General features: G+C 53.3%; 1 protein-coding gene across 1 annotated transcript; it reads left to right on the forward strand.

Moving 5' to 3' along the window:
• Window positions 1-1,063: 1,063 nt before the first annotated feature.
• CSRP1 (cysteine and glycine rich protein 1) lies at window positions 1,064-24,011 on the forward strand. Its single transcript, XM_045456521.1, has 6 exons — window positions 1,064-1,291; window positions 12,387-12,499; window positions 17,558-17,726; window positions 18,901-19,030; window positions 22,307-22,400; window positions 22,735-24,011. Exons 1-6 carry the CDS (start codon window positions 1,131-1,133, stop codon window positions 22,809-22,811), a joined length of 744 nt encoding a protein of 247 aa, XP_045312477.1. The 5' UTR covers window positions 1,064-1,130; the 3' UTR covers window positions 22,812-24,011.
• The last annotated feature ends 1,404 nt before the right edge of the window (window positions 24,012-25,415 follow it).

Here is a 25,415-nt window from a genome sequence, read left to right on the forward strand (position 1 = left end):
TTGTCTCCTGGAGGCTCTCACTTCTTTGTCACTCTTCCCTTCCTGGGAACATCAGCCTCCTAGATTCTTCCTGTTCCTCCAAACCCAGGTCCACAGGTTCCCAAACAGAGGGCAGTGCCCTGTGCCACCACCCCCCCCCCCCGGGGAGGGCAGGGCTGTGGGGGATGGAACCGGCTTGAGGGCCTAGGGCCCCTGGGGACTTCCTTCTCTGTTCAAGGCATTGGGTTTCTGGGCTATCCCTGAGTCCAAGAAAGAGGTGAAGGCTCTCCTCTGGTGGAGGAGGCAGCTCTGCAGGGAGTGAGCCTCTCTGCCCTGTGCAATGCCTGTAGCAGGCACTCAGGGAGGGCTGGGAACTGGGTGAAGGTGCCATACCCAGTAGTAACTGCTCCAGGGGCGGCTCTGAGTGGCCTGAGCCTGTACCTGTCATCCTGAAGCCTGGAGGCCCAGAGAAAAGTCCCAGAGGAGGCACCCACTTTTCAGAACTGCTGCTTTTGGGGGTGGGGTGGGGTGTTCTCCTTTGGGGAGCCGGGAAGGTGGGAGAAAGCTGAAGGGACAAGAGCCCTTGGACGAAGGAGTTAACAGTTGAATATCTGTCATATGGTGGCCACTGCTGAGGGCTTATGGGTCCTATAGGATCTCATTTTAACCCCCACAACATCCCTGTAGATTATACCCCTTTAATAGATGCAGAGCCTGAGACCCAGAAGGGGTAGGTGTCTAGACCAGGGGCTCAGCTAGTAAGTGGAAGGGGCAAGATCAGAGCTCAAGCCTGTCTTACTCTGGCGCCCCAATGTGTCCCTTACCCCTTGCCACCGGAACATGCGAATGTAAGGCTCCCCCTGCCTCTCCTCCATTTACTGGGGGCACAAGTTTACCGGGAGTCTGATCTCTCGGCTCACATCTGCAACCTCTCATCTGGCCGACAGGAAACCCCCTCCGACAGGTCCGGGCACGTGCTCTCAGTAGCAGCAGCAGCAGCAGCAGCAGCAGCAGCAGCAGCAGCGGAGGGGCGCACAGTGGGTCTGCAGAGGCAGAACTGGCGTCTCCCGCCTGCGCCGTCCGGCCGCCCCGGGTCTGGGGCTCGGGCGGGGTGGGGGCGGCGGGAGGGCAGCTCCGCGGGGCTTCGCGCCATGACATCAGCCCTGCTGTGGTGCAGTGTGCAAAGCCCACTGGTTGGCGTGGCCCGGGACACGCCTTCCCCCGAGCGGAACAAAACGGGGCGCGGGCCGGGCGCACCCAGCCGCCACTTCCGAGAACGTTCCCACCCGCGCGCCGCGCAGCCAGCTGCCAGGTGAGTGCGCCCCGCGGCCGCGCGACCGCGCGGCCCGGTCCCTCCGCGCGCTCCCGGCCCCGCGCTGCACCCGCGCGGCGCTGGCCCGACCTCCCGGCCGCCACGGCCCCACTTTGCAGGAAAGCAAAGTGGTGCGGCCGGCCGGGGGGGTGGGGGGGCGTCGCGGGCCGCGGAGTGGGAGAAGCGGCCACACTTAGCCGGAGCGGCGCTTCCCTTTCCAGGAGGCGCTGGGTGCCTCCCGGCTCGGGGCTTCCTGGCACAAACGGCTCCTGCGTGCGCCTGACCCGGGGTGGCCGGGCTCCCCCACCGCCCGCAGGTCTGGCAGCAGAACAATCAGCGATTCTGCGCGCCACTGACGCTCATTGTACGGCAGGGGGATGAGGGCATCCGTGCCACCCCTTCCCTCACCCTCCTGCTCTGGGAGGAGAACGTGCCGGGGGTGGGGTAGAGGAACCATCTGGCTTCAGGGCCCAGCCTGGGGCATCTGTGCCCTGAGCGCAGGTGCGAGTTTTCACTCTTCTTAAGGAGCAAGATGGAAACGGCAACATTTCGCCTGCCCCCACCCCAAGTCTTGGTGCCAGGTGGGGACGATTATGCCCACCGTCAGTGTTTTGTGGCCTCAGTCCTTGAAGGCTGGGGAGCAAGAAAGGAGCTGGTGTTGGGCATATTTAAAGCAAGTTGCAAGATGTTACCCCTCAAGCAACCTCTGAAGCAGGTGTTGTGTCCACACTCACAGGGGGGGTGGGGTGGGGTAGATATCCTGCATGCTCTTGATCCCTGTGCTGTTGTAAGCTAACCAGGACCTGGGTCTAGGCTGGGAGGAGTAGCTTGGGCTTGGCCCCTCCCTAGAGGCCTGGGGTCCAGCCATCCACCCCGCTGCTCCCGTTGGTGGGGGGCGGAGGGAGGGGGCGGTGAATGAATGGGCAGGCCCTTCCCTCCTTGACAGGGCTCAGCATTGGGATCCAGTGGCAGTGACACTAAGGAGACCCACTGGACCCTGGGTAGAAAGTGAGTCATGAAGAGGCAGCCTGGAATCTCCGTGAGAGATTGCTTGGAAGGCAGACTGGCTCAGCCTTGACAGATAGATCTGCCACTCAATATACTGGTGACCTTGGACAAGTGACTTAACTTCTCAATGCCTAGTTTCTTTTGGGAAGGGTACTTTGGGAGGTATTGCGCAGACCTGGAACACGGTGAGGCTCCATTACTGTCTTCTGTCTTGTCTTCCCCTTTCCTTCCCAGAAGCTAAGGAGGCTGGAAGTGCTGGCCGTGTCTGTCATCTCAGAGGGCAGGTTGGGGCTTTCTCCTGGGGTTCGGGGACAAGGGTCCCCTAGCTTTCGCTCAACAGGTGCCTCCTGACTCTCCAGCCGGGCTCTGACTCAGGAGCCCAGGGTCTCCTCTTCAAAGAGAGACTGTCCTCAGTCCTCAGCCGCTTTCAGGCAGCTTCTATCCCATCCCAGCTGAATGCAGCCTTGCACTGCTCACAGCTTCCCAGGGAATGACCCTTTGCCTCGGGGAGGATATCCGGGGTGGGGACAGTCAGACCGGGCAGGAAGTTTATCCCGCTGAGGGTGTGGTGTGGGCTACACAAGGGGGAGGGGGACACTGCCCAGGCCAAAGGGTCTGGGGGGGACGGGATGCAGGAGAGAAGCTGAAGAGCAGGCCCACCGGCTAATAAGGTGTGGGAAATGGGGGTGCCACAAGTTTTGCCTCTGGTCTGCCCTGGCCCCGGGGGTTTCCTTTCTCAATTGTAAACATCTGCATCTGGACCCTAGCGTCCTCACTGGAGTAGAGTGGTAGCCTGGGAGTGTGGTGTGGATACTCGGTTGGCGGTTAGTAAACATTTGGTGACCCAATAGGGTAGATACAGGCTATTAGTTGCCCTACTGGACAAACAGTTAGCAGCCAGTTTTTCCCTGTGAGCATTACTGAGGACCAGGCGAGGGGAAAAAAGATAGTTTTTATTTTCCTGTGGCTCTCCTGGTGGTGAAAACAAATTGACAAGGCTTTAAAAAAAAAAAAAACAACAATTTTTTTAATGTTTATTTTTGAGAGAGAAAAAGAGAGAGAGAGAGCATGAGCAAGAGAGGGCAGAGAGAGAGGGAGACACAGAATCCAAAGTAGGCTCCAGGCTCTGAGCTGTCAGCACAGAGCCTGACACGGGGCTGGAACTCACAAACCATGAATTTGTGACCTGAGCCGAAGTCGGATGCTTAACCGACAGAGCCTCCCAAGCGCCCCTGGGAAGGCTGTGTTGATAGGCTGCCAAGGTTTTAAATAGTTTTGTAAGCCCAGCTTATTGCGAAAAGTAGGTTTGCTTGAGGACTGAAGAGTCCTGCATTATACATTTTTACATATTTATTTATTTTCGGGAGAGGCAGGGAAGGGGCAGAAAGAGGGAGAGAGAATCTCAAGCAGGCTCTGCGCTGTCAGCACAGAGCCCAACATGAGCCTCGAGCTCACAAACTTTGAGATCATCACCTGAGCTGAAATCGAGAGTCAGACCCTTAACCCACTGAGCCACCCAAGTGCCCCCTGCATTTTACATTTTGAGGTGTAGTAAGAACTTCTAAACAAAGAATTGCCAGGGAGAACAAAAGGACCTTTCCTCCAAGTCAACCATCTGCCATTACTTGGGCATCTTGCTAAATATCTAAAATTGAGTCATAAAATTGAACAAGAAGTATTAGCGTTGACCTTCCTTTAAGGTAATAGTAAGCAGATATCTGCACTTACCGTGCCCCAGAGACTGGCCTAAATCCTTCCTGTGTATTATCTTGAGCAATCTATGAACAATCCGATGCTCCCCATTTTAGAGATGAAGAAACTGAGGCTCAGGAGTGATAAGTAACTTGCCCAGTACTACAGCTGGTCAGCTGTGGAGTTACCATTCAAAGATAGGCCAACTCTTTCCATGCTCAGTCACTTTATCATTCCTCTTTGCTCCCGTTACATTCCCAATTTCTAAATCAGTTTACTAGGGCAATCGATATCTGCCATTTGTGAAACACACGCGCTTTATACAAAGTGCTTTGCTGTGGCTTATAAAGTACTTAAGGAAGATATGGCTTTGCCATTATGAACGTGAATGGAGGCAGGGTTAGAACTCATGACCTCTAGGTTTCTGCTGCACGGCCAGGGAGGAGAGGGCGCCCCTGGATGTTAGGTGTCAGATCTAGTGGATATGCTTTTACCAGGTCTGATGTGTGTTTGAATTTCCAGGCCAGGTTTCCAGGAAAGAAAGGAAGCCTGGAAAAGAGACTGCTTGAGAAAAAGGCACACACACATACACACACACAGAGTAACTAGCTGTGGGTAGGGAGAGCAGGGAGGGGGTTGCTGGGTACCAGAGGCTTTGCCTGTGGTTTCCAGTCGCCAGGAATTTCTATGGAAATGACGTGGCTGTACTACGCAGCTCCCCAGGAATTCGTCTGACGTGGGCATTGAGTAATTCCCATGTATGGTAAAGTGTGTAAATACTGAGGCGGCTAGCATTTCCAGACGCTGGTATTTCCAGTGCTTCCCCGGGGCCAGAAAGGCAGCGTCTGACTCCTCAACAGTAACAAAGGAGGAAGAAATAGAAGGTTTGCAGCTGGAGCACAGACTCGGCCCCAACCAGGCGACAGGACCCTCCTCCCTCCTCTCCAGTGTGCCTGGTGCTCTTTATGCAGGGCTGGGGGGGTGGGGGGGGGGTGGAGGGATGGAGCCTCCTGCGAAGTCAGCTGCAGACAACCTGTTTTTATAAGGTCCAAGTGCTAATTTGTCTTTGCTTTTTAAAATTCAATCCAAGAAAAATCAGTCAGACCTTTCAGCGTGGGACGACCAGTTGTTACCACTCTGCATTGACATCATTCCAGAAAAGAACCAGAGAAACTTGATCCGTTGACTAGTCTGTGAGACCTTATTATAATATAAGATTTCTTGTAGTAGTTTTGAAATATTAAAAAAAAAAAAAATCATAGCCCTCCCCCTCCTTCTTTTGTTGACCTTCAGGTGTCTAAGCTCCGCAGGGGGAAGAGATCTACTATAAGAGGCATTAAGAGACAAGCAGGAAGAGACATAACACTGTACTTGTCAGCTCAGTCACACAAGGGCCATGGGAAGGGAACACTCCTAGCACAGGGAGAGAGCTGAGCTGGAATGACGGTCAAGTCCCAGGGTTCCACGGAGCCAGGAGTCACCAGAGCTCAAAGATCCTGCCACGTGCAGAGAGGTGGGCCATGTGCAGGTCTGCGAAGACATCGTGTAGCGGGCGGTGTGAAGCTGGGGGCAAGTGTGCGGGTTCTTTAAATTATTTGTTTTTAATTTTTAAGTTTATTTATTTATTTTGAGAGAGGGAGCAAGTAGGGTAGGGGCAGAGAGAGAGAGAGAAAGAGAGAGAGAATCCCAAGCAGGCTCCGCACAGAGCCTGATGCGGGACCTGAACTCACTAACCGTGAGATCCTGACCTGAGCTGAAATCAAGAGCCGGACGCTTCACCGACTGAGCCACCCAGGCGCCCAAGTTTGCGGCTGTTTTGTTTTTTTTTTTTTAATCGGCCATTCCTCCCCCTCCCAGTGACCATTATTGTCGGGGGAAGTCTATTTCCTGGGCTTTCGGGTGCCAGCTCTTAAGACATGGGTTCTGAACCCTGATCAACATGGCCCTGCCTCCTTCCCTCTTTCTCCTTGGCTGCTCTCCTGACGGGGCATGGAAGAAGAGGCTGAGTTACAGGACTGGAAAGGGTGACAGCTCTCCCGTGTACCTGGCCAAGTACCACAAAGCTCAGGTAATACGAGCAGTGCATTTCTAATTAGACGAACATCTGACAGGTCTCTACCAGACCGAGTGGGTGGGGACCTGAGCTCTGTGGCCAAAAGTTGCTCTTTGACCCTAGGGAAAAACACATTTTTGGAATGGGAGAGATGGGATTTTTCCACTGGACGAATAAAGACATGGGATGGTTTGTCAAATCACGGTTTGACGAGAGGAGGCTTTCCTTCAGACACTTGTGGCCGGTGGCTGAGGATTATCCATCTCTGAGATGGTTCCGTGGACTTCACACATGACCACGCTGAACCCATCACCTCATCCCAACTTTCATGACGTGTGTGAACATGAGTGTCTATGCCTTACGTCTGCTTCTTTCTCTCTTGCTATGCAAGTCGCCATCTTGAATCCCTCCTCTCAAGACTGAGGATCTGGATACAGCTCTTAATGGGACAACTAGATAGAAAGGTGTGGACAGTTAGCTGCTTATCAGAAGAGGCCAACCCTTGGCTTCTAGCTTCCAGCCGGCCCTAAGGATCCTGACATTTCAGGTAAAGAGCTGACCAGATATTTCTAGCCATTCAGCAGAAAATTCAAGGCCTATTCTCTGTTGAGATGATCCACGTAGTGAAAAAGGGCAAACCAGAACACAGACTGCAATTGCCAGTGGGAATGTAACTCTCTGGAGGGCACCCGCTGTAAACTCACCAGGTGGATAATGGGATTACAGAAGATAGCAATGATTCTTGAACACCCAGAACAATATACAAAAGAGCTTGATATAAAGACACAAGTCTCTGCTTGCATCTCAGGCAGCCAGGGGGAACTAGATCCCAAAGAAGGGCAAGTCACTTGTCTCCTTTGCTGGGCTGACAGATCAGCCAGGAATCCGTGGTCCCCATTTGGCATGTTCTTGCTCAAGCCTTGCTCCCTCCAGATGTGGACTAGCTTGGAAGGACGGTAGACATCTGGCCCCACAGCTGGTGTCAAGCTTGCCTGGGCCGGTCCTGTCAGTGGTGACCAGAGGACCGAGGACTTAATGGTATGCCTGGCCCCCTGCCATCACTTCCATATATTTTCATCATTCCTCCGAGCAGCGATTTTAGGGAGCCCATGTATGGTTCAAGTTAGAGACTAGCAAGTTGAAGCTCGGAGAGGAAAGTAAGTTGCTCAAGATCCTTCAACTACGAAGGGATGGAGTGCAGACCCACTTTTCTAACTACTGAACTCTCCCACCTGAACTCTGACCTGGTGAACTTGCCTCCTCAGAGTCTCCCAGAGTGCCTCTTGACAGCCAGAACTAGGAAGGCAATTGAGAAGCAGCTAGGTGTCCTCCTAAGCACCCCAGAAACTCTGAGAAACAGGTTTCCTTTTAAGGCCACTCGGCCTCCTGATAGATAGCTGGAATTTGGCTGTTGGAAAGAAGGGGCCGAGCAGGAGGGCGGGGGTGGAGTGAAGAGTGTTCCCTGCCTCTTGTAGGGAGGGAGGTGGCCAGGGCTTCCTCCAGCTGAGACTTCCCCACAGCAAGTCCCCTGGAGGGGTCCTCATGTGGACAGAGGGGATGGGGAGCCCATCCACAGGGGTGGTCTGGGACCCTTCCAGTTAGTGAACCATCATTGTATTTCATCCCGAGGTTCTAGAGCCCTTGTCCCTTCACTGGGCTCCTGAGAGGAGAGCCCCCAGCCAAATGGCCAGGCTCAAAGGAATGGCGCAGGCATCCCGGGCAGATTTTCCTCATTGGCAGGGCCTTGGGTTTCACCCATTCTCCGCCCATGTTCCTGTTTCCCTGGGGCCCTGCTGGAGAACAAGGAGAGGCCTGTATGGAGCTGTGGGTCTCCCCCAGAGGGAGAAGGGCTTTGTGTCTGGAAACAAAACACTGTTTGGAACTGGCTCTCAACCACATGGTTAGGGGAACTTTCATCCTTCGGGGGTATTCCTAGGGGCATGGAGCGTATCCCTTGCTGGCTCAGGAGGTTGGAAAGAGAGGAGAGAGCCACGCATTGGGGTACTGTATGCCTACTGTGAGCAGGCACACTGAAATACAATGGGGCGTCAGCATGACCGCTGGGGAGGCAGAGGACTCAGAAGTAGCTAAACCCGCATTAGAATCCCCGTCCTGTCTCTTCCAGATGAGTCACTGCTAGCAAGTGCCTAATTTCTCTGAGCCTTGTTTTCCGTATCTATAAGGTAGGCATGTATTCCCCATCTCCAGGTGGGGAAGAATGAGATGATTTATGTAACCTGGTGCATAGTAAGCATGCAGTCAATGGCAGGCTGTCATTTGGGGTGCCCTGGCTGCAGGAGTTCTCTGGGGGTGACATCTAGTCCCTTTGTCAGAGGCAGAAGAGAATCTGTGGGGCTCCGTACGAACAGGCACGTTTTCCCCAGAAGCTTCCCAAGCAGAGCTCCCCTCGCATGTCACTGCAGGTGCTTGAAGCAGCTCTCGCAGGAGAACGGGATGGCTGTGGTTGGCCACTCTGTGCACAGGCATTGACGGAACACTTCCCACAGGCCAGGTCCGGCGCTGGGCATTCTGGGGGCGGAACCCAGTGATTGTATCACCAACCCTGATCATTTGGGAGGTATGGTAACAGGAGACAGCTGGAAAAGGAAGTGGAGACCACGCAGGGGAGAACCTCAGTGTGAGGGGGGTGATTATTCTCAGGCAGCGGGGAGTCACTGATGGCTTTTGTGCAGGGGGAGCTTCCACAAAAATGATCTGGCAGCTGCTTGGGAATGGAATAGGAAAGAGATTCCAGAAGCAGCAAGGCCATAATTGCTGTCTCCCTGGGGCTGCATTCAATTGTAAAGTAACTTAAACAACAGAGGGAATTTGTTGGTTTGTTTAACTGGAAAATTCAGAGATAGATTGAACTTTAGGTTTGGCTGAATTTGGTGGCTTAATGATGTCATTACAGACTTGGTTTCTTTTTCTTTCGTCTCTCAGCTCTGTCTTCCCTGCTGTCAGCTTCATTCTGAGACTGTTTGTCCCCCTTGGGACAACCACCTCAGAGCCCCTTGCTCCCTGTCCTCACTGGGGGGAAGAGGGACTTGCTTCCAGGAAGTTTTCTCCGAAGATCGGGATGCTTTTTCCTCCAGAGCCCCCAGAACTGTCTTCTCCCATCTTATTGGCTTGAAATGTATAGCTGGCCCACCTTTAAGCCAATAGCCTTGGCTGCTTAGGTTAGATCCAGGCCACGTGCCATGGCTGAAAATTGGGATAGTTGCCAAGAAACAGGTGAATATAGCATGGTGTCTTCTTCAAAGGGGATGGGCTGCGTGAGGGAGAGGTGAGTAGGCTGGGTTAGGGTGCTAGGAAGAGGGCTGGAGAGGAGAGAGCCTATAGGGTCAGCACAGGTTTTGGGGGTGAGTGGGCAAAGGGGAGCATAGAGTGGGGTGCAGCTAAGGGAGGGGGAAGAACCCACCGATATTCTCGGGTGTGGGATATTTCCTCTGTGATGGAGAAAATGGTTGTGGCAGCACGTGGAAAAAATGGAAAAGTCGAGAAAAAGAACAAGTGTGAGAAAAGGCAATGGGTTCAGGTCACGCACGTTGAAACTAGGGTACTTCTGGACCATCCAGGCGGAGATACTCACCTGAACTCAGTCAGATGGACGAGACTGGGCTCAGAGGAGAGGCTGAGGCCAGAGATGTATGGACGTCCTTGGCATGAAAGGACAACAAGTACGGTGGGGCCATAGGAGACTGGGGAGAGAAGGGGGCCAGGTTGGGACCAGAGGAAACCCCAGCTTTTAGGATGTGGGAGGACAAAGCAGGGGGGAATGAAAATGTGTCTGTCTCCTCCGCTGGGACAAAACCTTGCTGAAAATCCCCGTAATCATTGTGATATTTGAGCCCCAGTGACAGTGATGAGCCAGCACCACCAACACCCCTTCGCCCACCTTAAGCCCTACTTATCAGCCTGCACACTTTTACTGAGTACCTCTACTGGGTCCCAGGCTCTGCAGAAATGCCCCAAAAGAACTTGGCCCTAGGGCATCCTTCGCTCATTCCTCTGCTACTTATAGAACACCTATATGAACACCTGTATGCCAGGTGCTGTGTAGGGTGTAGGACTCCGTTGTGAGCACAGCCTAGACCTTCTTGTTGAGCTGAGGCCTATGTCCACAGTCAGGTGGAAACCTCTCCAGCAGTGGAAACCATGTCTTCCTCTGTCCTTGACGTTGATTCTTGCTGTCGGCACAAGTCCTGCTACCAGGGCTCTGGATAACTCATCCCTGTTTTCAGCATTTCCCGATAGGCTCCTGGTGAGTTTTCTCCTTAGGCGTCTTTGCGTCCTGAGGCAACAGCCCCCTCTGGCCCCGTCCCCCCTTCATTTCCTAGCACCCTGCATCATCCTATATGCACCCCATCCTGGGCTACCTCATCGCCCATCTTCTACCCACAGTCGCCCGTGCCTTGCACGGGAACCCGCCCTCCATGAACCTCTGTCAAGAAAGGGAAAGGGGTCGGCGTGCCTGGGTGACTCAGTCGGTTAAGCGTCTGGCTTCAGCTCAGGTCATGATCTCGTAGTCCATGAGTTCAAGCCCCATGTAGGGCTCTGTGCGGACGGCTCAGACAGAGCCTGGAGCCTGCTTTGGATTCTGTCTCCCTCTCTCTGCCCCTCCTCCGTTCTTACTCTGTCTCTCTCTCAAAAATAAATAAACATTTAAAAAATTTTAAAGGAAAGCCAAAGGGTCATCTGCATCCTTCGGTCATATGTCTGAGTGAGGGAGTGAAATGGAAGGAGAGAAGCTGATTCCATCAGCCAAAGGGGATCCAGGCTCTCCAAACTTCTATGGCATTTACCTTCTGTGCTGCTTTCTGGGGCATCAGGTACCCACTGGCAGCAGGCCTGTCCTGCAGTCTTGGGCTTCTGAGTTAATAATAATTAGTGAATGCCAACTCTAGGCCAGCCCCTGTGACATGCCCTACCTCATTTGATCCCCAGAAATAATCTATGAAATAGCTTTTGTTTTTCTCCTCATTTTACACGCAGACATCAAAGTTTAGAAAGTCCAACTACCCAAAGACAGGGCCCCTGGATGGCTCAGTCGGTTAAGCGTCCAACTCTTGATCGCAGCTCAGGTCTTGATCTCAGGGTCATGAGTTCAGGCCCCCCAGCTGGGCTCCGTGCTGGGCATGAAACCTACTTTAAAAAAAAATGGGGGGGTGGCTGGGGGAGAAAGACCAACTACACATAGCCAGTGAGTGGTGGGTTCAGAATTGGACCCACCCCGTCTGGCATCAGGACCTCAAGTCAGAACCAATATGTAGAGCATCTCAGAGCTGGTCTCGAGCTGCCTGCTTTGGACTCATCTGGGGTGCTTATTAAAAACCCAGATTCCTGTGCTTCATTTGGGGTCTGGTGTGGCGCTGGTCAATCTGATTTCACAGAAGCCCCCGCCCCCCGCACCCCTGATCCTAATGGGCCTAAAACTTGAGAACTATGCCCTGTGTGCTACCTCCTACTTAAAATTTTCTCTGGGTTTTTTGGTGAGCTATATCATACACATAAAGGAGCATATAAAGCCTTCATGTATAGTTCAAAGAATAATTATAAAGTGCCCATATGGCAACCACCCAGGTTAAGGGGCGCCTTAGCAGCCCCTCTGGAGACCCCCAAGATGGTTGTGGTCCTTTCCCTGTCTTAGAGGCACCAAATCTAAGGTAAGAGTTCGTGATAATCATTCCCTTGTTTTTCTTTATAACTTCTCCACCCATGTGCTCATCTCTCAACAATATGAATTGTGTCTGCTTGTGAACCTTACACAAATGATTTGTGTTTTGTGAACTACAGTTTATCCACTTCTTTGGCTCGGGTGCATCTCTGTGAGATTTATCCCTGTTGATGCATGTAGCAGGTTCAATTTATTGCAGCTACAGCCTCCTAGAGCTGGTATTCTTATGCTTGTTTATACTGTTTATTTTTTTTTAATGTTTATTTACTTATTTTGAGAGAGAGAGGCAGAGAGAGAATCCCAAGCAGGCTCCGCTCTGTCAGCTCAGAGCCAGATGTGGGGCTTGCTCCCATGAACCGTGAGATCACGACCTGTGCCGAAATCGGGAGTCAGGCACTTAACCCCCTGAGCCAGCCAGGTGCCCCTGCTGCTTATTTATGCTGTTTAGTGCCTGGCACAGGCTGAAAGTCAATGGTTGCTCAGTGCACATCTGTTGATGGCTCTGGGGCAGGAAGCCAGGAGGAAGGGGGCCAGGGCTGGGGGCCCCCACAGGTGCTCCGCTCCCCCTCTTTCTGTCCTCGGTCTGCCTGTGGCTCTTCTGTCATGGGCAATCTGTGTTTCCATCTCCCCGTAAAACTAATTCCCGTTTCTGTGTCCCGTTTCAGAATGCCGAACTGGGGCGGAGGCAAGAAATGTGGGGTGTGCCAGAAGACGGTTTACTTTGCGGAAGAGGTTCAGTGTGAAGGCAGTAGCTTCCATAAATCTTGCTTCCTGTGCAGTGAGTACGCGCCCCGGGCCCTGCTGTCGTTGTCGTGGGGACTGGGTCTGGGCCCGCCCCCACAGGCTGGGCCTGTCAACACCCCAGGGAACTGGCCCCATGGGATGTAAACAGCTTGACATTTGGCTGGAGCGCAGCTGGGGAGGGAAACACTTAAGGGCCTCTTTGTTCCGCTCAGAAGCTGCTTTCTAAGGGGACGGGCTGGCCAGAGCTGGCGGGGGTGGCAGCCGCTGGGGGGCTGGGAGCCAAGCTTTCAGACTTGGTTAGGGAAACTTTCCACTCTGCTTTCTCCTCTTTCTCTCCCTGCCACAATGCCATCATTGAAGAGGAAAACATAAAAGTTTTACCCAAATTATCACTTGTTAAGAGGCTGCAATTTTATGGGGACACCCGAGTCTGGGAGAAGAACTGGGTTCTCGGTTCTTCCGCCCCCTTCTGAGCCTGCCTGGTCACTTCCCTCACCTCCCATTTTGCTCCAACAGCCTGGGATAAGAGGAAGACAGATCAGGCAGGCAGGCAGATCTTTTGGTATCCTCTCCCAGTAACCCAGAGCAGGAGTGGCTCGAAACACAAGCCTGGATGAGTCCGGATCCTGACCCCGACGGTGTTTTCAGAGCACCCAGGAAGCAGTGCCTCAGGGAGGCGCCCCCCCCCCCACCCCATTTCTAAATGACTCGGTTCACTGTGATCAGAACAGAGGGTCTGGGTCAGAGGAAGAGGTATTTTCAGCGACACGAGTTTTCCTTGAGGGCAGACAAGAGTGGGAGGCAATGGAATGTCTTAGTTAAGCCCTGGGTTTCTTCAGCCAGTCGGCCAGAGTTCTAATCTGAATTCAGTTTTGGTTATCTGGGTGGTGATGGGCAAGTTACTCAGTTTCTCTTTGGGTTGAGTTGCCTCATGGTGACAGGGGAGCTAATAATACTTATCTCACGGGGTTGTTGCGAGAATGAAAAGATAGAAGCTTGGAAAACCAAGTCCTTACCGCAATCGATACATGATAGGCACTGCCCAGGACATGCACGCCGTGCCTATGGGACTGCAGGCAATGTGGTGTGATGGCCTCACAGGGCGCTGAAGTCCCACCCCACCTAAGAGATCCAGAAAAGGGGTCCCGTCCATCCTACATCGCATGGAGCACAGTTGGGGGTGGGTGTCTGTGGCCCCTCTGTTCCCAGGTGATTTGTGGTCCAGAGTAGGAGCCAGATGGGCCAAGGGCCGCCTGGTCACCGGATGTTCACCAGATCTCTACCTGCTGCTGGGAGACTCAGCCGGAAGCCACCCAGCACAGGGCAGCAGGGGCCCACACCCTGCGCAGCCAGCCACAGGGGCAGCCGGAGGGCTGTGTCTGATGAATGGGAGTAAACGAGCCCTGGTGGGGCCTAGTTGGCCTCTAGCCCGCAGAGGAGGCCGCAGACAGCCGCATCTCGTTATCAGCAGTTCCCTGCACTTAGGAATTTTCAAGCCGTTTATTTTTTCAGAAGGAATAAGCGGGCTCAGCATTGGCTAGGAAAGAGGGTCTGGGCTGCTGGGGTCCATAGGGCTTCTGTCTTTGCTCTCAAATGTTGCTTAATCACTAGAAGCGGCCAGCTGAGAGGCCTCAGTCCTGCCTGTGGAGGAGTGGCTGTTAGTTGCGGTTGAGGGAAGTCAGGAATTTAGGGGGTGGCATAGGAGGAAGGGAGCAGGCCTGGGGCAGGGTGTGAGGGGGTGTTGAGGACTAGAAACAGTTGTGGAAAGTCAGGCCGGGGAGCAGGGCTGGGAGGGGGTGTTGTGAAAATAACAGCCACAGGGAAGGATCTTGCGTCTGCCTGGGGTCTCAGGGCCTGCACGGTTCTTAGTATCTGAGCCCAAAGAGGTTCCGGCAATCAGGTGTCTCCACAACTTGCTTATTCCTGGTTCCAGAACAGCATTTTGCACATTTGTTTATGATTGGAAGGAGCGTCACTTCTCTCTTTCAGAGAAGTGGGTGTGAAGTGTCCAGGTTGAATTCAAGAACTCAGAATAACCCTCAGAGAATCAAAGGACCTTCCTTCCTAAGTTTCTTCTGAAGGCTCTTTCCTTCCTAAGGCTAGCAGAGTATGGGCCTGGGGGGCATTAAGGGCCACAGTCCCTTTGCTGGCTGGGCCTCTGACCATTTGGGTCCTTGGCTGTGGCTTCTACTCAGCGTGGCACCTACGTTCCCTTTCCTGAGGGCCTGGGACAGACAGGAGGAAGACAGGATGATGTAATAAGAGTCCGGGAGAATGGCTTCCACCCTGGGCTTGGCCTCTGACCTGAAAGCAGGGACAGAGAGGGTCTAGTATACACCTGTGGTCTCGGCAGGGGTGGCCAGTTCCTGTTAGCAGGCGGGAGAGCTCGGTGCTGCAGCTGGGGTTCGGCCCGAGGCTGTGTGGCCTTCTCTGAGCTGCAGCCAACTCCCTCCTGGGCAGGGCAGGGCAGGGTTGAGCACCCAGCCCTGTGGAACAGTGGACCTGGTCTGACCTAACCCCATGGTGGTGAGTGATAGAATTGGGCTGTTTCCCAGAACCGCAGAGCATAGGGGAAGCTCAGAGGAACCCTGCACGCCCTCTGACACCAGCATCTCCTCGCCTGCAGCTGAAATTTCGGGTCGGTTTTCACCCGCTTGGTCCCACATGCTTGGCCTACCTGAAGGGGGTCTCAGGCAGGCAGAAAATAGCCAGATATGGAAATCAGGCTTGGTTCTGACCCAGCCCTGCTTCTGGCCAATTCTGTGAGCTTAAACTTCTTTGTGGGCCTTGGTTTTCCTTCCAGAGAGAATCCTTCTCTGTTTTGGGGTGGGGTGAGGGGGCTCCGACCTCTCACCCGTGGCTTGCCTCTTGCCCATATTTCAAAACAGCATCACCAAAAAGGCCTCACCAAGCCTGTGGCATCTGGAAGGACATTTTCCCAACAGGTGCATCACTCACCACAACTAAGTCTTTTTTTATCTTAACACTTGGTAGAAATTTAGTTAGGCCTTCATTCAAAATTCCCTTTGAGTCTTTGGTGGAGCCTCCAGGTGACCAGACTATATTGCCCGCATGGAGGTGGAAGGGCAGAAGGTCTTGGGGAGAACAAAGCAGAGCAGAAACCCACAGGGTGGTCTCGACTCCGGTTCTGGGGTTCTGGAAGTCAGGGCTCAGTTGGCCCTGCAGGGAGCCACCTGGAGGCTAATGACTTTGTAGGCCCCGCTGTCTCCTCTGGGCTGAGCTCCTGTGACTCGCTGGTGAAATGAGTCAAAATAGACCTTTGCTCCCCCAACTGACCTCGTCTCTGCTTTCTGCCTTCCCTCTGGTTTTGGAATTCCCAGTTCAACTTGGGTCTTACGGGAAGCAATTCCAGGCCGACTCCTGACTTCCTGCCCTAGAAGGGAATGTTGGAGCGTGCCGTTCTCTCTCCCTCCTTCCTGGGAGCCAAGCCCCAGGGGAGGTGTTGGGAAGTTCCATATATGGGCTGCCCAGAACACTGGAATGAGGTGGGAATGTCAAGGGCAAGACCAGAGGGTCCTTATTTAGTCTGAATTCTCCAACCTGGAGGGCAGGGTGAGAGAGGAGCTGGCAGAGGGCCCGACCCTTTAAAAGCCAGAGGATGGCAAGTTGCAGATTGCTGAGCTGAGAGCCTTCTCACAGGGAGGTGAGAGGTGTAGCTTCTCCAGTGGTTGCTAGAGGTCTCCCTCTTCAGGACAAGTTTGAGGATATGGTCCAGCTGGGCACACTGGACCGCCATACTTAAGGAACCTCATCGAACCAAATTAGCATTGTAGGATAAGACCTAAGCAAATAAAGTGAGGATGAGTCTCTTGAGAGAAGTAGGTGGAAGTTGGGAGCACATGATCTTTTGAGGCCTGGGCCTGTCCTCCCTCCTCCCTTGTGTCCCCGCAGTACTAACTTTATATATAATACTAGTAAGAGCACCCAACATTTATCATGTACCTCCTGCGTATGGGGTATTGTGCTAAGCACGCTACATGCAAGATCTTATTTAGTTCTCCCAACCACCTTTTGGGGTAGATATTATTGTCTGCGTTTACAAATGGAAACACCGAGGGCCACCCGGCTGGCTCAGTCAGGAGAGCGTACCGCTCTTGATCTCAGGGTTGTGAGTTCGAGCCCCACGTTGGGTGTAGTGATTACTTAAAAAAAAAGAAACAAATAAACAAAAAAACCCAAATGGAGACCCGGAGGCTAGCAAGGCAAAATAACTTGCCCATCACGTACAGGTCACACAGCTGCAAAGAGAGAGAGTTGAGATTTGATTCTGAGCAGTCTGACTGCACAGGGCCCCAGGCTCCACTTCGTGGGCACAGGCCTCTTCTGAGATACACAGGAAGACATATGAGACTCACAGGCTTTCTGAAGCTCATCCCTTTCCAATCTCCCATACCCCCGGGGTTAGGAATTCTTCCCCGAGTCTGACCTCAGTTCTCCCGTGGCAAACTGTTTTCTGAGATCAGAAACTCCAGATCTTGTTGTTGTGATTGGCATGACCCACATCTCACTCTAAAGCCCACCATGCTGGGTACTTAATAAATAGAAACCTGCTCTTCTGGGTGCATCACTTCGCCTGTGCTCCCCGCACCCCCAAGCATGCAGATTGGTTTTTTTTTTTTTTTCAGGGTCACATTGCCGGGAGCAGGAAAACCCTGCCCTTCTTCTTCCTTCCTTTCTGTTTTCTTCTCTCCTGTTGGGACCCGTGGTCTCTTTGTCAAGAGCAGAGTGAAGGCCCTCAACACCTTTCCTGCGGCTTGGGGTCAGCCTAGGCCGTTGCCTCGCGACCTGGGGTGCACTGCCGCCTGGCGGGTGTGAAGGTGGAGAGGACAGAGGGGGGCACACGTGGGCTCCTGTGAGAGGTGGCTGGGCCAAAATTTCTAGAATTAGGCCACGCAGATCCCCTCCCTCTGTCCTCCCAGCTCATTGGCCATCTGACCTCCATTTCCAGGCTGCTCCTGAAAGATCAGGATATTAGTTATGAGAGGGCCCAGAGAGCTTCAATGGCAGGGGGCTTGCAGTGAGCAAGCAGCTCACCCCAGACCCGGCTCACCATAGTCACTTCCCTCCCCAGTGGTCTGCAAGAAGAATCTGGACAGCACCACTGTGGCTGTGCATGGTGAAGAGATCTACTGCAAGTCGTGCTATGGCAAGAAGTACGGGCCAAAAGGCTATGGCTACGGGCAGGGCGCAGGCACGCTGAGCACCGACAAGGGGGAGTCTCTGGGCATCAAGCACGAGGAGTGAGTACAAGAGTCTCACCACTCTTCCTTGGCTTCTGTCCTCCCGCTCCCGGATCCTACACATCGCCAACCACTTTCGGTTAAGCAGCGGAAGGCTCAGAGAGCCCCTGATTTCCTTTTTTTTTTTTTTAATTTTTTTAATGTTTGTTTATTTTTGACAGAGAGAGACAGAGCATGAGAGGGGGAGGGGCAGAGAGAGGGAGACACAGGATCCGAAGCAGGCTCCAGGCTCTGAGCTGTCAGCACAGAGCCTGACGTGGGGCTGAAACTCACAAACCGTGAGATCATGACCTGAGCCAAAGTCGGACGCTTAACCGACTGAGCCCCCCAGGTGCCCCAGAGACCCCCTGATTTCCAAGGTAGGACTAGAACACCCCAATGAGCCAATGAGAGGAGCTGAGGGTCCAGCGGGGGAATAAAACAGGACAGGCTCCGCCCTGTATGGAGAGTGCCGCCTATATTTTTATCAGGGTTGGAGCTTAGAGGGGCCCCAAGAATTACTTTGTCTAATTTCCCCTTTTCTCTGAAGAGGAACCCCAGCCCAGGCTCAGTGGCTTGGCTGGGGGTCACACAGCCAGTGTCTGAGCCAGACCTGGGTTCAGAAGCAGCACCATTGCCAGGCCAGTCTCATTCTCTCCGCTGTCTCTCGCCCACTGTCAGGGGGAAGTTATCTCCCTTCCCTGGAAAGACTATAGGGTTTCACTAGCACCCGCCGACCTCTGGCCTGCGGAAACAGTGGCTGTTGGCAGTCAGCCTGGCCAGCATCTTGACCTTGGGGGGAATGGACAGAAATGACAGATGAGTTAGCACATTTTAGCCAAGGTCATTGCCCCAGAGGGAGTGATTTGTCAGCAGATTTCTCCTGGAAAGACTCTGATAATAGGCAGGCTGCAGGCATGGGGACCGGAGGAGGGCAATTCTTAGCAAACGAGGTGCTAAATGATGCCAGTGTTTTAACTCAGTGACTGAGGGGAGTACAATGCCTCTGTGAAAATAGCATGGTGCTGAGCTTTGATTTGTCCATCTGTAAAATGGGAGATGACCTTGGAGGCCCTGGCCGGGAGAGCTGCCCGCTACCTGGCGCGAGAGGAAGGCAGAGTCATGCCCACACAGGGCCAGCCGCACTCATGTTCCTCAGTGAAAGTCATCTCACCGCATGTCCTTCCCCACACAGGGCCCCTGGCCACAGGCCCACCACCAACCCTAATGCATCCAAGTTTGCCCAGAAGATTGGTGGCTCTGAGCGCTGCCCCCGATGCACCCAGGCAGTCTATGCTGCCGAGAAGGTGATCGGTGCCGGGAAGGTAAGGTGGCTTCTGGGGAGATGGGGTGCGGGGAGACGGGCTGGTGAGACACCTTCTTGAAATGTGAGTCCTAGAACTTTGTCCTAGAACGCTGACCCTGGCTTTGCTCTAGGGAGCCTGAGCACTGGGCTTTAACTCCCTCCCTTCTAGGGAAGGAGGAACCCTTTGTCCCTATGGGTGGCTTGTCTCTGTGCCTCTCCATGTGCAAGGACTGAGGAAGGGACCTGTGGGCTCCTGGGAGGGGTGGCTTGGCCAGCATTCTTACTCCTGAGGAAAACAGGCCCGCCATGGATGGAATTGATTATTAAATGCTTAGGGGCAATTTATAGGGAGTTGTAAAGATCAATTTGCATCTCTAGAGTTGGGGACCACAGCCCCCTAAGGGTGCAGGGATGGGTTTCAAAGGAGCTACAAGCCCCCTAAAATTATATGCAAAATTTTGTAGGAACATGTCTGTCTCTGGGAAGAAGATCCATAGCTTTCATCAGATTTTCAAAATGATTTGTGATCCCCAAAGTATTAAGAACCACTCAAAAATCTATATACCTTCCATGTCATAAGTTGTAGACTCCAGGAAGCCCATCCATGTACTCCCAGGGGAGAAAGTTTCAAGGTTCAGGGCTGATCAGAGCCTCCTTGGGAAGCTTTTGCAAACTATTTCTGACCACTACGTATGCCCTTCCTCTGTGGACCCCCAGTCCAGGCCATGGTAAGAATCACTGTAGTGAACCCGCATCCTAAGTGAGACAATCCCATCTCGCAGAGAGGCTGCAGTGGAGAAGAGGCGGGAGAATTGGCAGTCACAGAGTAGCGGTCAGAGAATCACAGAAGAGGCATCTTCAATATATGGCCAGAGAGGACTGCGGGATCTCCACAGGAAGCCCAGATGGAGGGGTGATGTGGCCAAGGCAAGAGCCTGTCTGCAACTCTTCTGGCTTTGGGTCTTGGCTTTCAAGCCATGAGGAAGGTGCCCGGGACCAACAGATGGGGAACTAACACTTGGGCTCCATCTAGACCTTAGCAGGCTGTCATTTTAACCCTGACAGTCCTGGTCGGAGATAGGTATCATTATCCCATTTTACAGATGAAGAAGCTGAGTGTCGGAAGCATTAAGTAATTTGCTCAGACCTCCTAGTGAGGCAGTGGCTAGGCTAGGAGTCAAGCCTGGGCCCATCTAACTCCAAAGCCCATGCTCTTACTACTGTCCACTCTGCTTTGGGCCGTCTAACCTCTTTGAACCCACTTCCACAGCTGTACAATGGGAAGGGATCATGAATCCTAGCACGATGACGATGAAGACCTTGGACCCTAGACAACCTGGTTTGAAACCTAGTTTAGCTGCTTACTAGGTGTGCGACTTTGGGCAAATCATTTCTCTCTTCTGAGCCTCAGCTCCGCATCTGTCAGGTGAAGCCCGTGATGATCCCTGACAGATAGAGTTGTTTTACACATTAAATGAGACAATGCACATTCAGGACCCAGTGCAGTGCCTGGGACGTGCTCAGTACACAGCGGCTATTGCTGTTAGGGTTATTACTATTATTACTGTTATTGTTTACTTTTGGGGATTGTTGTGAGGCCCAAATGAAGATCTTCGCTACTGATTAAATGATATGAAAACAGGAGATATTGATCTTATTGTTAAGTTGGCATCTTTCCTGCTCACAGTGTCTCACTAGGAGATTAGAAAATTATGAAAACTAGCGAAGAATCCGTATGTGCATTACCTAGACAGGGTCTCTCAGTTAAGGCTGCAACTTCTAAGGGATAGGATAAGAGGATTTGGGGTTCAAGCAGAAAAGGTTGGGAGAAACTCCCACCTACCTCTCTTTGGCCTTGGCCAGGAAAGAACTATTGAGGAACAGGAGTGCTTTGGAGTGCTGAATGAATGAGCAAAAAAGGGTCAAGCTTACTTGGAGGGAGGGCTAGGCAATGAGGGGCGGGTCCGTATGCAATTCAGCCCTGCTCCAGCCTGCAGCCTCCAGCCTGCTCCAGCCTGCAGAGTTGGGGTAGCAGCCCCTGCTTTGCAGAGGAGGAGGCAAAGGCTGGGTGACTGCTGAGGTACACAGGGTGCTGGGAAGGAGACCAAGATCTGCCCCCCCCCCCTCCCCCGCATCTCAGCTCTCTGGACCCTGCCGTCCCTGGAGCATGGAAGGTCTGGCAGCCAGGAAATCTGAGGGGATCCATTTTCCTTTCTCATTCTCCAGCCCAGGCTGTGCTGAGGGAGGCTCTTTGACCTTAAAAGGCTTTGTTTTGTCCTGCCTGCGTGCTGCCTGCCCCCAGCCTTCCTGGTTTTGCAGAGCTGTCCACACAACAGTGGCTTAGCCTGCTCAGCTGTGGCTAATGGAACAGGGTGCTGAGAAGTCTTCCTGTCTGTGCTGGTCCCGTCACTCTGTACAAACCTGAGCCGGCTTCTCCCCCGGCAGGCTGTTTGTTAGCCCTGTGTGGCCTCCAGGCTCCTCTTAGAACCACAGAGGGCTTTCTGCGGCCCCTGGAGAGACTGCACTTTTCAGGCCTTTCTCTGCTCAGATCAGCGTACTTCATAGACCCCCTTCTTCCAGAGTAATACTAGATATGATTGGTTCAGGGCCTCCTCTGGGTCAGGCCTGTGGCAGGCACGGTACCCTGCTAAAGCCGTCTAGTCCCCAGAGCTACCTAGCAAGGGAGATACCACCAGCCCACTCTCCGCGAGGGGATGGCTTGTGGGTGCACAAGGCACCCAGTTCTAGAACTTCAGAGGCTGGACTGGTTCCGATGGATAGGACTTACAATAGCCTGCGCTGTGGCCAGGCACCACATGTGAATATACGCAGATCTCCCATCCATCCTGCAAGGTAGGCAGGGGGGTGTCCCAGAGCAGGAAATGACAGAGACTGTGCAGCAGTAAGTGGCAATGCCAGGACGAGTCAGGAGCCCATGCCCACACTGCTAACCCACAGGCAGGTCCGGAGAAGGCTTGTTTGGCCCTGCCTGTGGAGAAACAGCTGCTACCTTGGTGGTGGTCCCACCCCCTCACCTGCCCTTTGCGGTGCAGCTGGTGCCATTGCAACACTTCCTTGAAGATAGCATGAGGTAGTACGTGGTCCCTGGCCTGCTTCCTCCTCTGCCTGGCCCCCTAGGCCACATCCTCCCAATGGTACCAGCTGAGCAGACTTCCGAAGGGTCTTGAGCCCTTCCGCCCCCGTCATCATGTCAAGGGGGATGGGGCTGGGGGTGGAGGGGTAAGGGACACTCTAGCCCCTGGTGGCAGCGTTAACTCTTTCCTTCCCTACCCAGTCCTGGCATAAGTCCTGCTTCCGGTGTGCCAAGTGCGGCAAAGGCCTCGAGTCCACCACCCTGGCTGACAAGGATGGCGAGATTTACTGCAAAGGTGGGTGGTTGCACTTCTAATGCGAGGTCCAGAGGTCTGAGGGGGTAGGGGGCTAAGTAGTTATGCCCTTGCTAAATGTAAACCAATTCCTGGCCTCGGGGTCGATTGCAGAGCTTCTATTATGACCCTTCACTTTACATAGGAGGAGACAAGCCAGAGGGCAAAAGCGACTTGGCCAGAGTCATATGGCCAATCGGGGCAGGATGGGACCGGAACCCGGCCTCCTAACTCCTAGTCCGATGCCCTTATAGCAGACAGTGCTCCAGTGGGAGGGCTGGGAGGTGTGGCCTGAGGGAGGAGGAGCCAGGCCTTACACTCACCCTACTCTCCACAGGATGCTACGCTAAAAACTTCGGACCCAAGGGCTTCGGCTTTGGGCAAGGAGCTGGGGCTTTGGTCCACTCTGAGTGAGGCTGCCGCCACCCACGCACGCTGCCCACTCCCGTGCTTTTCATCGCCTATCCTTCCCAGCAGCCTCGGCGACCTCCAGGATTCTTCCTCTCTCTCTTAGCCCTGCCACACATCACTAATGACCTGAACTTGGGTGTCTGGCCCCCTTTGGTTTGGAGTCTACGTGAGGTCCCACCCCTCTAAAGGGCTCCCTCTGCCTGGGATCTGACCCGTCACCAGAAGGAAACCTCAGTGTTTCAGTGTAGGTGGGACCCGACCCCTCCTCCTACACCCCGCCCCACAGTCCTCTGTTCTTGGCCTGTTAGGCTGAGTGTCTGTCATCAACCTGCCAAGATCCCTGAGCCCACATCTCAGATCCCAGAGGAGCAGTAGGCCCAGTGGGGAGGGAAGCAGGACCATGATGGGGCAGAGGAAGCTTGTGGTTTATTGGATCCTGGAGATTCTCCTCTGTGGGTAAGAGGGTGGGCTTCTTGGTGTCCCGTAGAATAGGCCTGGGATGTCCCAGCTCCGGGAGTTATTAGGTGGATGCAGAAAGGCACAGAGAAAGACCATGGACTGTAGGAGCCACTTGCTTCTCTGGGCCTCTTGCCTCTGAGGCTCTGGGGACCTGGTGTCCTCCCCTTCCGGATGAGAGAACAACTTAGGTCTGAGAGCCCCAAAGTCAAGATGTGGTCTGACCTCCCCAGGAGTCTAGTTCCTTGTTTGACAGAAGCCCTAATGAAACACCCCTAACACATACTTTCATTTATCAGTGGCCCCAACCTGAGGGTAAATAGCTCTGCCCCTACCCCTGGGTCCCGAGGCTATGGTGGCAGCTCCTCTCATCACAGCACAGACCAGGCCAGTGCTCTGTTCTTACCACTCCTGCTTGACCCTCGGATGTGGAGGGAGGCACACACAGCCTCAGTCTTGATCTGGACCCCTTCCCTGTGTGCCCGGTCCGCAGGACCCCACCTGCCCACTCGGGGCCTCGCCCCTTCCATCCCACCCTTCTCCAGGGACCCTTCCCCGGCCACATCACTCCCATCCCTTCCAGGCCCTCCCACTCAGGAGCAGCAGGAGGAAGGGGAGGGGCTGGGTCTCGCTGCTCCCAGTGACTGAAAGGACAACACTATATGGAGCTGTCACCTGGAAGGGCTGCAGGCATGAGCTGTATTCAAGCTGATTTCTCATCTGGTCAATAAAGCTCTTAGAACAGAATTCTGGCGTCCAGATCCTTCGTCCGTGAGAGGACCACTACCCACAGGGCTGGGAGGGAACTTTGACAGAACGATCAAATTCCTAGGAGGTTAGGTGGCAATAAGTAGGGTTTGTTCCTGTTTTTCCAAGGGCTGCTCACTTTCTAGTATCAGTTCTAACTGAACGACACTGCCTGGAATGACCCGACCAACCAAATCCTGCTGCCTTGCCCGGTCTGGCCGCCAAACCCATATCTGGGTGTGAAAACTCTGTGGGCTTTGGAATTTGAGGGGCTCAGCAAGGACCCAAAACTGTGCTCAGAACTTCTTCCAGCTTGGAAAACCCCTGAGCGGGAGGGAAACTTAGCCAGAGGGAACCTTCCTGTCAAATCCAGAAAGTTTACTTCTGCCCAGGAAGGACAGAGTGGTGGGGCCTAGCTCAGTGTGCTGCATGGTCAGGGCCCTATCTTAGTCTATTCTGGCTGCTATAAAAAAATAGCATAGACTGGGTGGCTTATAAACACTCAACTGTATTTCTCATAGTTCTGGAGGCTGGGAAGTCCAAGATCAAGGCACTGGCAGATTTGCTGTCTGGTAAGGGCCTGCTTCCTGGTTCATAGCCAACTTTCTGCCATGTCTTCACCTGGCAGAAAGGACAAGGGAGCTCCCTGGAGCCTCTTTTATAAAGGCACCAATTCCATTCATGAGGTCTCCACCCTTATGGCCTAACCACCTCTCAGAAGCCCCACCTCCTAATACCATCACATTGAGGATTAGGTTTCAACATAAAAATTTGAGGTGGGGGCGGGTAACACAGACATTCAGTCTATAGCATTCTGCCCCTGGATCCCCCAATTCACATCCTTTTCACATACAAAACACATGCATTTCATCCCAACGGTCCCCAAAGTCTCACCTTGTTCCAGAATCAACTCTAAGGCTAAGTCCAAAGCCTCACTCAGTGTCATCTACATAGGATATGGGAGAGACTCCAGGTATGATTCATCCGTAGGCAAAATCCCCTCCCCAGCTGTGAACCGGTGAAAAACACAGGTTATGTGCTTCCGAAATATAATGGTGGGACACGCTCAGGATAGACATGTCCCTTTTTTTTTTTTAATTTTTAAAGGCTTTATTTTTTAAAGTAATCTCTGCACCCAATATGGGGCTTGAACTTACAACCCTGAGATCAAGAGTCACACACTCTTACTGACTGAGCCAGTCAGGTGCCCCAGATAGACCTTTTCATTCTGAAAGGGAGAAACAGGAGAGAAGAAAGGAATGATGGGTCCCAAATAAGTCCCAAACCTGATGAGGCAAATTCCATTAGACTTTAAAGCTTGAGAATAATCCTCTTTCTTCTGGACCCACTGGGGTGGCAACATCACCCCCACAGCCCAACAGGGTGATGCCTACAGCCAGACTC

Source organism: Leopardus geoffroyi, chromosome C3 (genome assembly GCF_018350155.1).
Source record: "Leopardus geoffroyi isolate Oge1 chromosome C3, O.geoffroyi_Oge1_pat1.0, whole genome shotgun sequence".
Taxonomy (NCBI): Eukaryota; Metazoa; Chordata; class Mammalia; order Carnivora; family Felidae; genus Leopardus; species Leopardus geoffroyi.

Excerpts from the sequence above, each read along its gene's own strand:
- CSRP1 (XM_045456521.1), top strand. The coding sequence starts at position 1,131 with ATGACATCAGCCCTGCTGTGGTGCAGTGTGCAAAGCCCACTGGTTGGC. Across the intron at positions 19,031-22,306 it reads AGGTGATCGGTGCCGGGAAG|TCCTGGCATAAGTCCTGCTT; the intron begins GTAAGGTGGCTT and ends TTCCCTACCCAG. Across the intron at positions 22,401-22,734 it reads TGGCGAGATTTACTGCAAAG|GATGCTACGCTAAAAACTTC; the intron begins GTGGGTGGTTGC and ends TACTCTCCACAG.